This window comes from Pieris brassicae, chromosome 4 (genome assembly GCF_905147105.1).
Source record: "Pieris brassicae chromosome 4, ilPieBrab1.1, whole genome shotgun sequence".
Classification (NCBI taxonomy): Eukaryota; Metazoa; Arthropoda; class Insecta; order Lepidoptera; family Pieridae; genus Pieris; species Pieris brassicae.
This window is the reverse complement of record NC_059668.1, coordinates 6,625,820-6,640,668: the sequence shown is the minus strand read 5'-3', so window position 1 is coordinate 6,640,668 and position 14,849 is coordinate 6,625,820. Positions and strand designations below refer to the sequence as shown.

The window sequence follows — 14,849 nt, the reverse complement described above, 5'->3', positions numbered from 1 at the left end:
TCTCTGGAATTATTTGGCTATATACCCTTAAAATAAAAAGACTTTTTCGTACCAGTGGGATTTGAATTTTTGAATGAAGTAAGAAGAAAATAGTAATAAATATAAAATTTATACTATTTAAATATCGGTTATGAAATGACTAGTATGTCTCTTATAGGCTACAAGTCCTAAGTCATCTTTTTAGCACCAGCTATAACTCGAAAACGGGCCGATTTTGATGAATATTTTATTGGATTCGTCTTCGCTCAGAATAGGATAAAAACTATAGAAGTGAGTATAAAAAATAAATGTACATAAAAATAGAGAATAAAATGGAACAACTTCGACTTTCCTTTCGATTTTCGTTAGGTAGTATTTTAAATATAAACAGCAAACAAAAATCAACCTTATATGTTTTAAGTAATCTATTGTTTCTATGCACGCACTTTTCTTATTTATTTGATATCGTAATTTATATTGATAAACACTCTTCTGAATATAAATAATATAAAAAAGTTATTAAATGACTAGTACGTCTCTTATAGGCTACAATTCCTAAGTCATCTTTTAAATTTCGCGACATGGTTCTAGGTGTTCATCTTCATCTCCCGAGAATTTTTTTTTTATTTCGGACAGGATTTCTTCTTCTTAATGACTTCAAAACATTGAGAAATATGGATCACTCTCCTCCAACAGGGTACGTTGAAAAAATCACTACCCCGATAGCCATTTTATTTAGTAGAGGAGACTGGTTGGCATCTATTATATATTATAAATACCAAGTTTGTTTAGATTTAGACGACTAGGCAAATTTGTGTTAGAGAAAATGGCAAATTAAAAACCAATTATTTTCTCATTATAACTGTTTTGTTATGTATATTTGAACACAGAACTTCTGTTTCGCAAGGACACTTCGGTTTTTTACGTCCTTACTTCTTTGCGGCCTGAATACAATCAGAAAGTGAATCTTATGGTGGCTTTATCTTCAGTAGCATGGATGTCTAATGTAGTAAGTCCTCCAATACGTTTAGGGGTCTGTTTAACAAACAACTCGAGTCTGTTTCATCGGCTTTGGGCATAAATGAATTGCTTGGAGATACACCTACATTACGGCTATTGCAGCGAGTATTCTGTGGCGACAATCTGACAGCCTTTATTTTCTGCCAACACTTCACTTCTATTCTCGGTGGATTTAAATACAACCAAACAAATTATGGAAACCTACCTATTAATAATAATTTCCCAGCGGGAGCTTCAGTGAAACAGTTTGTTCATTAAGGACAATTGGTAGAATCAGGGGAATTCAGGCAGTACGACTATGGACTTCGAGAAATATGGATCTCGCACACCTACAACGTACCCGTGTACGTGTAGAAAAATAACAACCCCGATAGCCATTTTATTGAGTAGAGGAGACTGGTTGGCATCGCTTACTGACGTTTTAATTTTTATGTCTAAGATTAACTTAGCAAACTTCTATGTTATACCAGAATATGATTTCAATTACTTTGATTTTATTTATGGGAAAGATACAAAAGGCGCGGTGCTACCGAGAATGCTAAGAATGATTAATATGTATGGACAATGAATAATCAACGACACAAGAATATAAGGACTTATTCATTGCATCGAAATAAAAAACGTTTTTTATATTGTTTTATTCTCATTTAAATCAAAATACCAATGACAATTACGCTTTGTTCTAAATGCACTTACGCACGAAGTGGTCAAGCTTAATCCTTTTATAAGCAAAGCTCCGGAAGCTGCTGAAAGTGAAATTTTGCATAACTGAGTTACTTGATAATTAAATAAATTAATATTTGGACATTCGCATAATATGACTATAATTAAAGTATAGGAAGCCAAAACATGCGGTTGGGAAGCATGTTGGATAAGTTTAAAGGTAAATCTAACAAATTAATCCGATAAAAACTGTAGTTCCAGACAGTTCTACCTATTACGTAACTTATTGAAATGAATATAGACATACTCATGCAAAGCTAGAAAACAGTAAAGTTATCAACTTTATTTTAATGAAAATGCAAATTTTATGTTACAGCTAAACAGTATTCGTAAAAAATGGAAGCGACCAGGAATTATAATGAGCTATTACTAAAACATCCCGAAAAAGCTACAGAATTATTTGTTTTTTTACGAGGACGGAGTCTGGTAACAAAGCGACAAATTAACAAATTTAAAACATCAATCAATTTAATTTGATTTACGTCCGTAGTGTCTCAAGATTCCTTTCGTCACCAAATGTTTTAAATTTAATACAATTATATTAGCAAATAGGTACTTGATATTTTATAGTTTTATTATGTTATGAAAGAATATGTTATGAATAACTATATGTATGGGATACTCGCTAGCGGAACAGGGCTATGGTGTGGGGATGGGTAATGCACGAGGAAATAGATATTCTAGGTCTAACGTTTGAAAATGTTCTTCAGAAAACAGTTGTGGGATTTAAGTTTTTATGAAATAGGAGTAATTGACTCACCAACGATTGATTGAAAAATAATTAATTCTATTCTTAAAACAACGAACAGATCTTTGTTTATATACATCGGCCACTCAAACTCAAAACGCCAACAAAATTAATTGTAAATTTACATTTACTACTAGTTCGCAAGTCAAGGGCGTAGAGCGGGTAAGAAGAACTGGCAAGAAACTTTCCGCCACTCTTTTTAATCGCCAAGTATTGAGACACTCACAAGGCACCTCAACTTTCTTCGCAATGTGTCCCATTCGATTATAACGCCAAAGATGATTAAAACCCTTTATTTAATTTCCTCAAGCTATTATACCGCACTAGAATTTGTCGCTACATCTTTAGTTTCTACACGAAGTATTTCAAGACACTCCTTTTTGTGGTTGTTTCAAAAGACACTCTGTGGTGGTGTAGTGACGGCTTTATTAATATGTCAAAAGACACTGTATTTAATAATGATCACATTAATTTGAAATAGTTGCCTGTTATCTTTAATTCATCCATCGGGAGCATCGACCAAACAGCTTTGGCATTATGCGCAATTATTAAAATCAGTAAAGTATGTACTCAGGACTTCAAAATGTTGCTAACTTATGGTACCTTATCGCCTCTGTCTTACCCCGTCGAAAAAATTATGGCACGGGGAGGGCGGTTGGCTTTCTAACGTTTTCGATGCGAAAATATTAAAATGTAACCTCTTTGTAGATACTGGTTGATTTTTATAGAAGGAAAAAAATGAAAATTACTACGATTTAGTTTCCGCAATTAACTTAAAACAACCTGTACTGCGAAACATTATCAGATTAATAAAATCAAGTCCTTATTGAGTGTCAAATAAATTTTAGACACATTGCAAATTGTATGATTTGTTTGTTTGGGGAAAACAGTAAACGCAGAAGAAACTAAAAATTATCTTTCAAATACAATAACGATGAACAGACGCATGAAAAGTCATAATTATTTTCTCCTTCCAACTAGATTAAGTTAACATTTTCTACGTTATTTGTTTCTATTTTAAATTTCCTAAATCCTTCGTTTTAATATAAATAATGTATTTTATCACAGGTGTATTTATGTTATCTGTAAAACCTACGATAAAGGTTAGGATTTCCTATAAAATAAATTAAAAATATTAAAATGTCAGAACTTATTTAAGAGACTTTAGAACAACTACCTTAAATCTGACATATAATGGGAATGTAGCATACTATAATTTATTGTTTTCATTGGGTTTTGGATTGGTTTGGAGGAATCCCTTCCTCCTTTCATTATTATAGACATATAACAACATTATACACCCATTAATCTAAACTTAGGAAAAAAAAACAAATAACACAATGTTGCAATGAATAAAGTATTTAGACTCAAAGCAGAGCTGGCCACTGGAGCTCGGCACACGATTCTCATATCTGAGGAAGTGAGTGAGTTCATCATAAATGTATTCTCCTATTACAATGGACTACACGTGAGGCAATTAGTGCAAAAACTGTTAGCAAATGTATTTAATTATTATTATTATATATATATATAGGCTCATCTGATGTTAAGTGATACCGCCTCCCATAGACACTCACATTGTCAGAGGGCTCGCCAATGCGTTGCCGGCCTTTTAAGAATTGGTACGCATTGAAAGGACTCTAAGTTGTATTGGAAATACATCGGCGGACAGCTGGTTTCACGTAGTGCGGCAAAAACTGCCTTAAAAAACACCAACGATAAATCTCAGCTGTAGGCATTAATCCGAACAACTCTTCTAAACACTACGTATATGCAGTGGTAGAAGATGCAGAGAGACCCCACATCTCTACGCAACACATAAGGATTACACAATTCACAAAGGTATGTTCCAATTTGTACTCCGATCAGAAGAGGCAAGAAGTATCAGCCGGATAGAATATTAGAGTCACGGTAAGGAAGAGCAAGGCTGGCTTCGCTGTCTCTAAATGGTAGTGGACAACGTGGAGGTTAGAATTCAGCCTAACATTTGTGAAGTCCACAGCGAGTGTGGAAAGGGGTGCCTTTGTTAGTACGCTCCGTTGGCCCTGAGATCGATATAAAACTGAGTAGTTTTTGAATGATGGAATATTGAAATTGGTAGTTACTTATTGACCGCGGAGTTGTTCTTCGCAGAATGTGCGTCCCAGTGGACGCCCAGAGAGGGATTCTCCACTGCAAGTGAGTGTGATAGTTGTACTGGTTGTGGTAGTTTCAATTTATTCTACTTTCATATTTATAATAGAGGTTTAGAAAGCCCACTTGGGTTGGGCTCCGAGAATTCCACTCACCGCACGAAACGCGAGTAAGGTAACCTATTCCTTCCTATACCTATATATATATATATATAACATATAACTTCACGCCGGTACATTATACTTTCACTAGGAAGGAGGTTGCGCTGCTAAAATAACCACAGTGGTGTTTACCAGCGCAATCTGTCTGTTGTTAAGTTATTTCACCAGTGGGCGATGAGGTCGTCATATCCCAACGGCGACAACTTTATTCTAATTTATGGTTTTGCTATACTGGACGCTACTTTTGACCTCTTGATGATAATGCACGATTTGATGTACTGCGCGGAAATGTGTGTCATTTGTGACTTAATATAAATATAATAAATAAATCTTACACTTCACTTCATATCTTTATTGATGGAAAAACATTAACATTACCAATGTGTACATACACTTTATTGTGCATTTGTAAAAACACTACAAACTGCACAATACTGTAATAACATTTATGACACACATTCTTAATATATCAGTGAATATTTTTTATTAATCTTAAAATATTTGCTAATAATAAATTCTTTGTATCAACAGCATAAACAAAATCAAGATGAGAAAAGTGTTCATCCTCTACACGGTGGAATTCAACTAAATTCGGTAAGCGGGATTTTAAAATTTTGGCATCACTGACGTCAGAGAGCCAATCGCCTTCCCCATAGAAAAGTGCAACTGGTGCTGTTATATTTTCTACAGGATAAGATGGAGGTGTTAAAGATCCATATATCTCAATATTTTTCAATTCATAATCAAATTGTCTAAAATAACCAGATAACACTAATTGTCCAAAATGCTGTATTTGCTTAAATGATGAACCCCCTGGAAAATGATTGTAAATCACGGGCAACTGTTCATAATTCGTTTGATTATAATTAAAACCACCCGTGATAAAAACCAGATGTTGACAAATAGCAAAAGCCCACACTTCATCACCGCAAAACGTCCTTTGTAACCCACGCAGAAAAGGTGAATCTTGAAATAATTCAACGACGCCTAAAGCTTTTGCCAGAAATACTATTTCCCCATAAAATAGCTTTAAAATATTAATTACGGGACTTTTCATGTGTGATATCCATGCGACAGGTGACAATGCTATCATTAAGGTTATTTTTTTATTATACTCGGGCCTTAAAGAACACATAATAAAAAAAGCTGTGGTGCCTTGTGAGTGGCCGATGTATATTAATGAGGATTTGTTCGTTTTTTCTAGTACAAAATCAATCATTGTTGGTACATCAATCATACCAATTTCGTGGAAACTAAAATCCCAAAATTTCTTTTCTGATGGGTCAATATAAATGTTAGCTCTTCCATGTTTATTTCCTCTTGTATTACCCATCCATACATCATAGCCCAGCTGTGCTAGAAGATACGCCAGCCCGCTTTCCACTCCACCAGATATCCAGTCATCTGCGCTACTTATTAGACCATGCATAAGGAAAACAACGGCTCCATTTCCTGGTATCCTGAATAATTTTATTACATATCCATCTGACGTGATAACCTCATACACTTCCACACTATATTTATATTTTGTTATCAATTGAGTTATATTCAAATAAATATCATTGTTTAAATTCCCATCGTTTTGTATTTGCTGCTCAATTTTATTGTAATTAATTTTGTTGTTATTTTTTGGCAAGGTATCGTGGAAATCTTCTAGTATCTCACGTATTGATATTTTTTTACATGTACTATATCTTATCTGCACAAATAAAACTAAAATTAAAAATATACTGATGCCTCTTAGTTTAACCATTGCGACGAAAATCAAGCAATTAATGGCTATAATTACAAATATATACTACTACAAAGTAATTTTCAATAGCGATGACGATTTTAATTTAAATACTATTGAATTTTCGTACCACTTAATTACATGTTTGAGACATTACTACTATTGAGATAACAATTTCGAAGTTGGATTTTTTCTTACATGACGTCATTTATGTAATAACTAGAAACAATGCCAGCCATTAATAATTATCAAGTCAATTATTGAAATGAGAATCATACAAATTGTACTATGAACAATTTCGTTTTCTGATAAAATAATCGTCAACGCAATGAGGTTTAATCATAAACAGCAATCGACCGTACAAAATAGGTTTTTATTTTCCATCAGGAGCAACGACCAAACAGTTTTAGCATTATGAGCGTTAGATTTTAGTTTTTTTTAAATAGTATTATATGATTACAGACTTTAACATGTTACAAAGTATAGTACCTTATCGCCTCCGTCTTAATCTAACGAGTGAATCTATGTCTATAACTCGCTTTGCCCAAACAGCCAAACATTCTTAAGTTAATTAAAGAAATTCCTTATAAAATGTTAGATTTTAGACATTAAAACACAAAAGAAACTAAAAATTTACTGTCAATTACAAAAAAATGAACAGACACATGAAGAATCATGGAAATGTTAACATTAACATTTTCACTACTTTATACTAAATCCCTAAATGTATAATCGTTTAAATAATAAATAATTTGTAATAATAATAATAATAAATCGTTTATTTGCCAAGAGTGGTACAGTGGTTAGATCGATCAATTACAAATATCCGCACAATCAGCCATATATAAATAGGAATGCAAATGTCATATCAATTATTACAATGTCTTATAAGAACATAAAATAATGTCAGAGTTAAGTTACAATTAGTGTCAAATTTATGGTCCAAATACTCGTCTACGCTATAAAGGCACCTTGCCTTTAAAAAATTTATCACCTTCCCCTTGAAAGACTTACACGTCTCACCTAGACTAGGTTGTGCCATATTGTGTAGTAAGCGTATAGCGTAACAATTTTTTGCATACATCGTGGATCGTAGCCGTGTTGGATCTCTCGGTATATAAAGGCAAGTTTTTTTTCCGCTTCAAGCATAGAAAAATGGTCTACAGCTTACAAGGGATCCAACCCCCTAATAGCCCTATTACTATATTTTTTTTGCGTAATGAAATCTTTATTTACATCTACTGAATTTCCCCATAAAAGGATACCATAGCGCAGAACTGAGGCAACATAGCTGTGATAAGCAATATTTGCTAGTTGCTTTAAAGCCACTGCGAGTTCGACCCAAAGCAAGCACAAAACTATTAAAATGTGTTGTTTCCAAGGGAGGTTTTGGTCTAGTATTCTGCCTAGAAACTTAGTCGATACTTCTTCAATTAACTCGTTTTTATAAATAATTTTAAGGTTATTGGGTTTGCTATTATTATGATTCCGAAATTGTACATAGTTGTTTTTTTTATATTTTTACACTTAAATTATTACTGTTCAACCAGTCCGTGACATTATTTTCTCCTTCATTTAATAACGATTCGTAGTTACGGGTATTGTCATCGGTAATGATTTGTATGTATTATCTGTATTGCGTTATAATATTGCAATTCCTGATGTTTCCTAAATGTTAAAGGTAAGACTCTCTCATACAATCGTGCAACGCTCAATAGTCTATGGTGTTATTCTGGATATATTTAAATATTTTAAGGAATGTTCAAAACTATGCTACACGTGAAACAATTAGTGCAAAACCTGTTTGCGCAAGTATTTAATTATTATTCTTATCAATTAATTAAAATAGATACTAATTTAGGTTTTTGCTAGATGGATCGCTAGGTTTATGTTAAAATTGTGACAAAATAGAATAATAATTTAGCATACGTGAAAGCTTAGAGCGACTCACGTTACCCATAGAAAAGTGCAATTGGTGCAACATACTTCTCAAAAATATTACATCTTAGTCATATCATCACAATTAACCCGATTTCAAAATTTACCTGTTTTAAAGTTGGCCCAATTATAAATCTATTAAAGTGCCTTTAAAGTATTGCCACAAAATGGTCTCCGGGACAAGCGCAACGCAGAGGTTGCGATATCTGTGCATACGATTTCTACCGTTTTTGCACGTAAACAGTTCTTCAGATGCGATTTGAGGAATGTATTGTACACGCGCGCCACCTAGAAGTGGCTTCGTTTGCCAGGTGTGCTCTTTCATTCCCATTTATACCCGCATGCGCTTTAATCGAAAAACATTAAATTGTTTTGTTGATTAAGCGAGCTGTTCTTACGAATTGCAGCATTTTCGAACATTGCATAAATTCCTAAGGATTCTGAAAACCGTACAATCTACTTATATAAAAGTGACATAAAACGGGCTTGTGGACGTAGACGTATTTTTTATTATATTCGGGACGTATAGAGCTCTGAATGTATACCTTATTTGTGGACACTGAAGTCCAAACATGTTTTTCATGAGCCATGTAAATTTCAGTGTTTTTTTTCCTTGCGTTTCTCATCCAAACATAGCTGCGCTAAAAGGTATTCAATCCCACCACCGGTTAAGCAGATGACTGGTCATCGGATATGTCATCATCTGCTTAATAGCCCATGCATTAGAAACACTGACGATCCTTTTTTTAACGACGATATTAATTCAAACCCATCAGACGTTACAGCTAAGTGTTCTTCTACGGTATATTCGTTCTTTGCTCGTTCGTTCAACTATGTTATATTTTCTCTCTCATTTACGAACAAGACCAATATATGATTTTTTCTTACCACATTCACAACTTACCATTATAGTTTCTAAAAATGCTAAGAGAACTTGGAGTAATTAATGAACAAAAACCGATGGAATTCATCGAACACACAAAAACAAATGCCAACAAAGCTAATAAAATGCTACGTTTTATATTAACGTCCTCTATATCGTATACGAACGTTAAAAGTACAGTAACCGTATTGGAATATGCTAATGCAATTTTGTCACCACATTACAAAATACAGATAAATAAAATGAAACAGCTCAAAAACCTTTTCTTAGAAAATTGTTTAATCATCTACACTTGCGTGGTCAACGAAATAATGGTTGACGAAAAAGCTGCAGGCCTATCGAGTAAATGCGCGACTCGCTCACTAAATCCACTCCACCTAAAATCTGCCCAAGCGGTGAACCAGGGCTCCATGCGTTCAAAAGAAGGGATGGTGATCTATCCTTGCAAGTAATGGATACGATCGAACTGCACTAGCTATTACTAAAAGCGAATGGCCCCGATTGTGAAGGATACTTGATGTGTCAAGTTTTCACAAACTAACAATGGGCATAGAGAGGCTCACAACCGCGGCATCACAAGTCAGGAAACGGATAAGGCTCTGCTATTCCGCATCTCGCCTAATGCGATTGTTGGTGGTGCCTTGAAGTTTTAGTGGATATTCACAATCCCGAGTCCCACATAACTCTTCCGCACTAAGCAGTCGCGTCGCGCAATAAATTTCCCCAAAAAAGAAGTCTATTATTAACGTACGACGCTCATTAAGACTATTTCGAGTTAGATAGATACCCAAAAACTCCGACGTGTCTTCATTGACCTTGCTTATTTGTATAAAATATTTAAATTTAAAAATTCATACAAACCTTCTTGCTATTCATCTCTTTGTATCCTAGAGTTACTAGAAATAAGTATTTTATACGTACCTACGGCTCGCTTTTCTTCTACTTTTAATACTCCTGTGAATATGCTATGTCGCTATTACAATTTAATTACTAACATTCATGAAAATATTTCAAAAGATTCACACAACAAAATCCCAACAAAGGGAGTCCCTTCTTACCGTAATTTTGTTTATTACGCTTTTAATTAAGTTTCTATTTAGTTTTAGTTTAAACATGCGTTTTGATTTTAACAGTGCTAATTTGTAATTTCATATTATGTGTAAAACTTGAAACGTCATATTTTAAGCATGTAATGTTATAGAACTAAAAAATTAAATAAATGTCTTTATCTATGACGTCAGACTCATAATTAGCTAGAATTTCTGATGGAGTTATGTCAATCCTCTGGTTATCGTATCGATTTGAGAAATCTGAAAAATTTTAGCTATTTATCAAACTTAACGTGCCATAAAACACAAATAAAATTAATTATATTCACGCTCCCCTTAACTCGACATTGTACAAGTGCCTGAGTTATATACGTAGATTTAAAAAACCATTTAACATTCCAGCTATTAACTAAGTATTGTAAAAAACAAGATAAAATGTTGTCGCAATTAAGATAATTAGAATATTTATCGCATAAATGACGTCTTTGTCATTTATATAATACCTTACCACTTCATTTAAAAAATATATATTACTTACTTTATGTATTATTATAAATCTTCTGTGCGTGTGTTTATTAAACTACCCTTAAACGGCTGGAACGACTACGATAAAGATTTTTCTTGTGGTATAAGTGGATTCGAGAATAATTTAGATTTTTTTAAATTTAAGACGTTTGAACGTCTGTCAGGTCTGCTGATATATTACATTAATTAATTGTTGTAAAAATTATAGATGCCATTCAATAGATTTTCACTTTATGTTTGTTGTATTTTGGATCTTACTGGAAACTCAATCCAGGGTTGGACTTAAAATGTAGAAAATCTCTATTATAACTATAGTATCTACTTCAATTGCATGGATCTTGCCTATACATATACTAATTTTTTTAAATGCTATATCTACCTAGTAAACCACAGCACACCTAATATTATATTAAAAAGAAAGAATATAAGAATAACATACTTTTTTGTATTTTGGAAAATCAATATCATAAACAAAAGATTTTCTAATAAAACACTTAATTAAACTCATTTAATTAAAAGAAAAACTAAAAGGCAACGTCATTTGACAATAGGTTATCTTGCAAACGGCTTAACCGTTACCACTGATATTTCAAACAGTCACAATAACGTTTCTATTTTGAAAAAAATAAAAAGATTTCAGGTCCCCATCTGGATTTGAACTCTAGTGGATTTGAAGTCGAACAATACTTTAAAGACTTAACAATTATCAGTACGATATATTATTTGTATTTGTGTTTTTTAATGTTTTTAGTCTGCAAATAATGTAAAATAATTAAATATTATAGTATCAAAGATTATCCATAAAAATGTGTGCGTGTACTAGTACTGTAAAACGTGTGTACAACACGTAAGAAATTTCTTTATGACCTTATTTTTCGAAAAATGATCTACTATATGTAACTTTACAGAAATTGGTGAAATTAAGTTAAATAAGATAATGTTTAACAGAAGGCTACTTTCTCTTCATAGATATGAATACAAATAATACAATTATTTCAATTTACCTTATTACAACTAAGATTATTACTGAATTTCATTAATTGTAATATAATTATTACTATCTTTGTTATCGTTATTATATATTTGTTTGTTGTTTTGGTAACCGTGGTAGGGACAACTGAAAGATGGTGTGAATGTGACGCGTAACCGAAAACGTGACGGTAATTTTTTTTGCAACGCCGACAAAGAAGTTTTACTTCAATAATCTCTAAAATTACGCACATATTTAAATAATTACTTAAATAGAACCCGATCCAATGGATTTAGCCCTCCCTTTCTTTTTACCCATTCGACTAAATATTTTGAGTTCGATAAAATTTATTCGCCTTACGTATTTTTTTGGCACATTGGTCCACAATATCGTTTGCGTCACGATATTTAATAAAAGAAGAACTCCAAAGGGTTATATAAAATTTCATGAATTACCGTTTTCATTTCGTTCCCTAATAATAAATAGCATAATGTTAAGGAATCCGAATTTATTAAAATCGTAAGTTCGCTCCTGTCTTGATATTATACCTTACAAGGTTAATAGCGATTTCCTGCAACCAGACAATGACTTGACTTACAATAGGAGTTAGGTATATTGCAGTTTCTTCCTACTTTAGTAATCACGCTTAAATTATATAGTGCATAACTTTTTACACTCCGTAAGTAGTTGAATTTTAGAATCGAGTAGTGTAGTTTGTGAATAGATAGTAACTTTATTTACTATTTAACGCCCACTTTACCTAATGAACACTAAACTTGAAAGGCAATAAATATCCTATACAATTTTGATAGTATGAAAAATAAATAGTTATTGAGATTAGTATATTAGGTTGGCGAAAAAGTCTAGTATGAACTTGTAATAAAAAATCTTTGGCAATACTATTTGTATCTGGCTGGTTTTGGTATCATTAAAACTTAAAATATAAAAGAAGATAATTCCAAATTCAAATTAGGAAAATGTGTGATTTTTATTTATTTTGCGTACTGTCAAGATGAGTGAATCTAACGAAGAGATTCGATACATTATAAAATTTTACTACAAAAAAGGTAAAAATGCAACGCAAGCCGCGAAAAAAATTTGCAATGTTTATGGACCTAGTGCAGTGTCTGTGAGAGTAGCACAAATTTGATTTAAGCGTTTTCAATCTGGAAATTCTCATTTGTGATTCTTTATTACGGTGTAATGAAATCGAATCATTTTTAAAGAAGCTGATAACTGGTGATGAAAAGTGGATCACCTACGACAAGAACGTGCGAAAAAGGTCGTGGTCAAAGGCCGGTCAGGCTTCTTTGAGCTGGTACCACCACGCAGGACCATCGATTCTAAACTCTACTGCGTACAACTGATGAGATTAAAGCAAGAAGTTGAGAGAAAGCGGCCGGAATTAATCAAGAGACGGGGTGTGGTTTTTCATCATGATAACGCTAGACCTCACTCATCTTTAGCCACTCAGCAAAAATTAAGAGAGCTTGGCTGGGAGGTGTTAATGCATCCGCCGTATAGTCATGGCCTTGCACCTTCAGATTTCCACCTGTTTCGGTCTCTTCAGAATTCTTTAGGCAATGTCAGGTTAACATCGCGAGAGGACTGCCAAAACCAATTGTTTCGGTATTTTGATCAGAAGCCCCAAAATTTCTATAGCAATGGGATCATGTACCCCTACCAACAAGATGGCAAAAAGTTATCGAACAAAATGGTATCTACATACTTTAAATGTAAATAAACTATATAAAAAAATGTTGTGAATTTGAATTATATAATAGATTATTTGATTTCATTAAGGACTGTTTTTTTAGTGAAATAATTAATAAACTATTACGTGTTAATTTGTCAGTGAACCTAACCATGAAGTTTGTTTACGTGTTTACACGCATGGTAGCTACGGATTGTTGAAATTATGAGTACTTAGTAAAGCCAATACTTAACTAGATTAAAGATAACAATTCGTGAAAGTTCTGTAATCACTAATAAATAATCAGAAATGATTTTTTTTAATCTTGTCATTATAAGGCAAACACTATGCATTCAATGACTCGCAAACACTATGCATTCAATGAGATGAAATGAACGGTATAATTATAATACATAAATAAGTGCAAAGGTATTGTTTGCTTCTATAGTCTGTAGGAAATGTTCCTAATCATACATTAAGAATAAAAACAAATAAAAAAACATGTCCTAACAAAGACATGGCACCTCAGCATCCTATTCTCCGTCTGATTCATGCCCCATAAAAAGTACTTCTGCACAGAAAAGTCTACTGTTGTACTTTGGCGACTAGAGTTATATCCTTTAGTTAGTGTAGTACAAAATACTAACCCCAAATTTCATTGATAATTTTAATACATTTAAAATAAGTATATATTTTTTATTTCATCACACGTCAATTTATTTAAAACTTTTGTTTTTCAGAAATTTCTACACTTCGACAATGGTTATTTCCTCCTATTTACTATTATATACGTTAAATAAAATAATATGTTTGTGCTATATTGAATAAGATGGTATTAAATAATTGTTCAGTAATTTGAACTAACTATATATATATATATATAGTCTTTGAGTCAGTATAATAATAGATATACGGCTAACTTTACTAACATAGATTTTAAGCTTAAATTCTAACTCTTATTAACAACAGATATGTATAAGATATAAAATGTTTAACTATATTATTATTATAGCCTCAAAAGCTATTGGACTTTCTATCTTCTCCATTTCTTCAATCTTCACGTCACTAGAACTTCTTCTAGCGACGTGAATGAAACTACCCTTTCGTTGTAGGCATGCCAAACTGCACAATTTAGATTTAACTTTTATACCTTCTAGATAATTAACCCCCTCCAAAGGCTGCAATCGTACTGAAGCAGTTTTCACTTATCCTTCACAATAAGGCGCTAAAATTCAAATAGCAATTATGTCAGAATATAATATGTCAAAGTGGCGGTGATACCGCCGCTAGCGGGC

At 32.8% G+C, this 14,849-nt stretch overlaps 1 protein-coding gene and 1 pseudogene across 1 annotated transcript; one reads left to right on the top strand and one right to left on the bottom strand.

The window, feature by feature from the left end:
• The first annotated feature begins 135 nt into the window (after nt 1-135).
• On the top strand, nt 136-1,353 carry LOC123708338 (annotated as a pseudogene).
• A 3,779-nt stretch (nt 1,354-5,132) lies between these two features.
• On the bottom strand, nt 5,133-6,631 carry LOC123708545 (lipase 3-like). Its single transcript, XM_045659311.1, has one exon. The coding sequence runs from the start codon at nt 6,515-6,517 to the stop codon at nt 5,234-5,236; it is 1,284 nt and encodes a 427-aa protein (XP_045515267.1). The 5' UTR covers nt 6,518-6,631; the 3' UTR covers nt 5,133-5,233.
• Nucleotides 6,632-14,849: the final 8,218 nt, after the last annotated feature.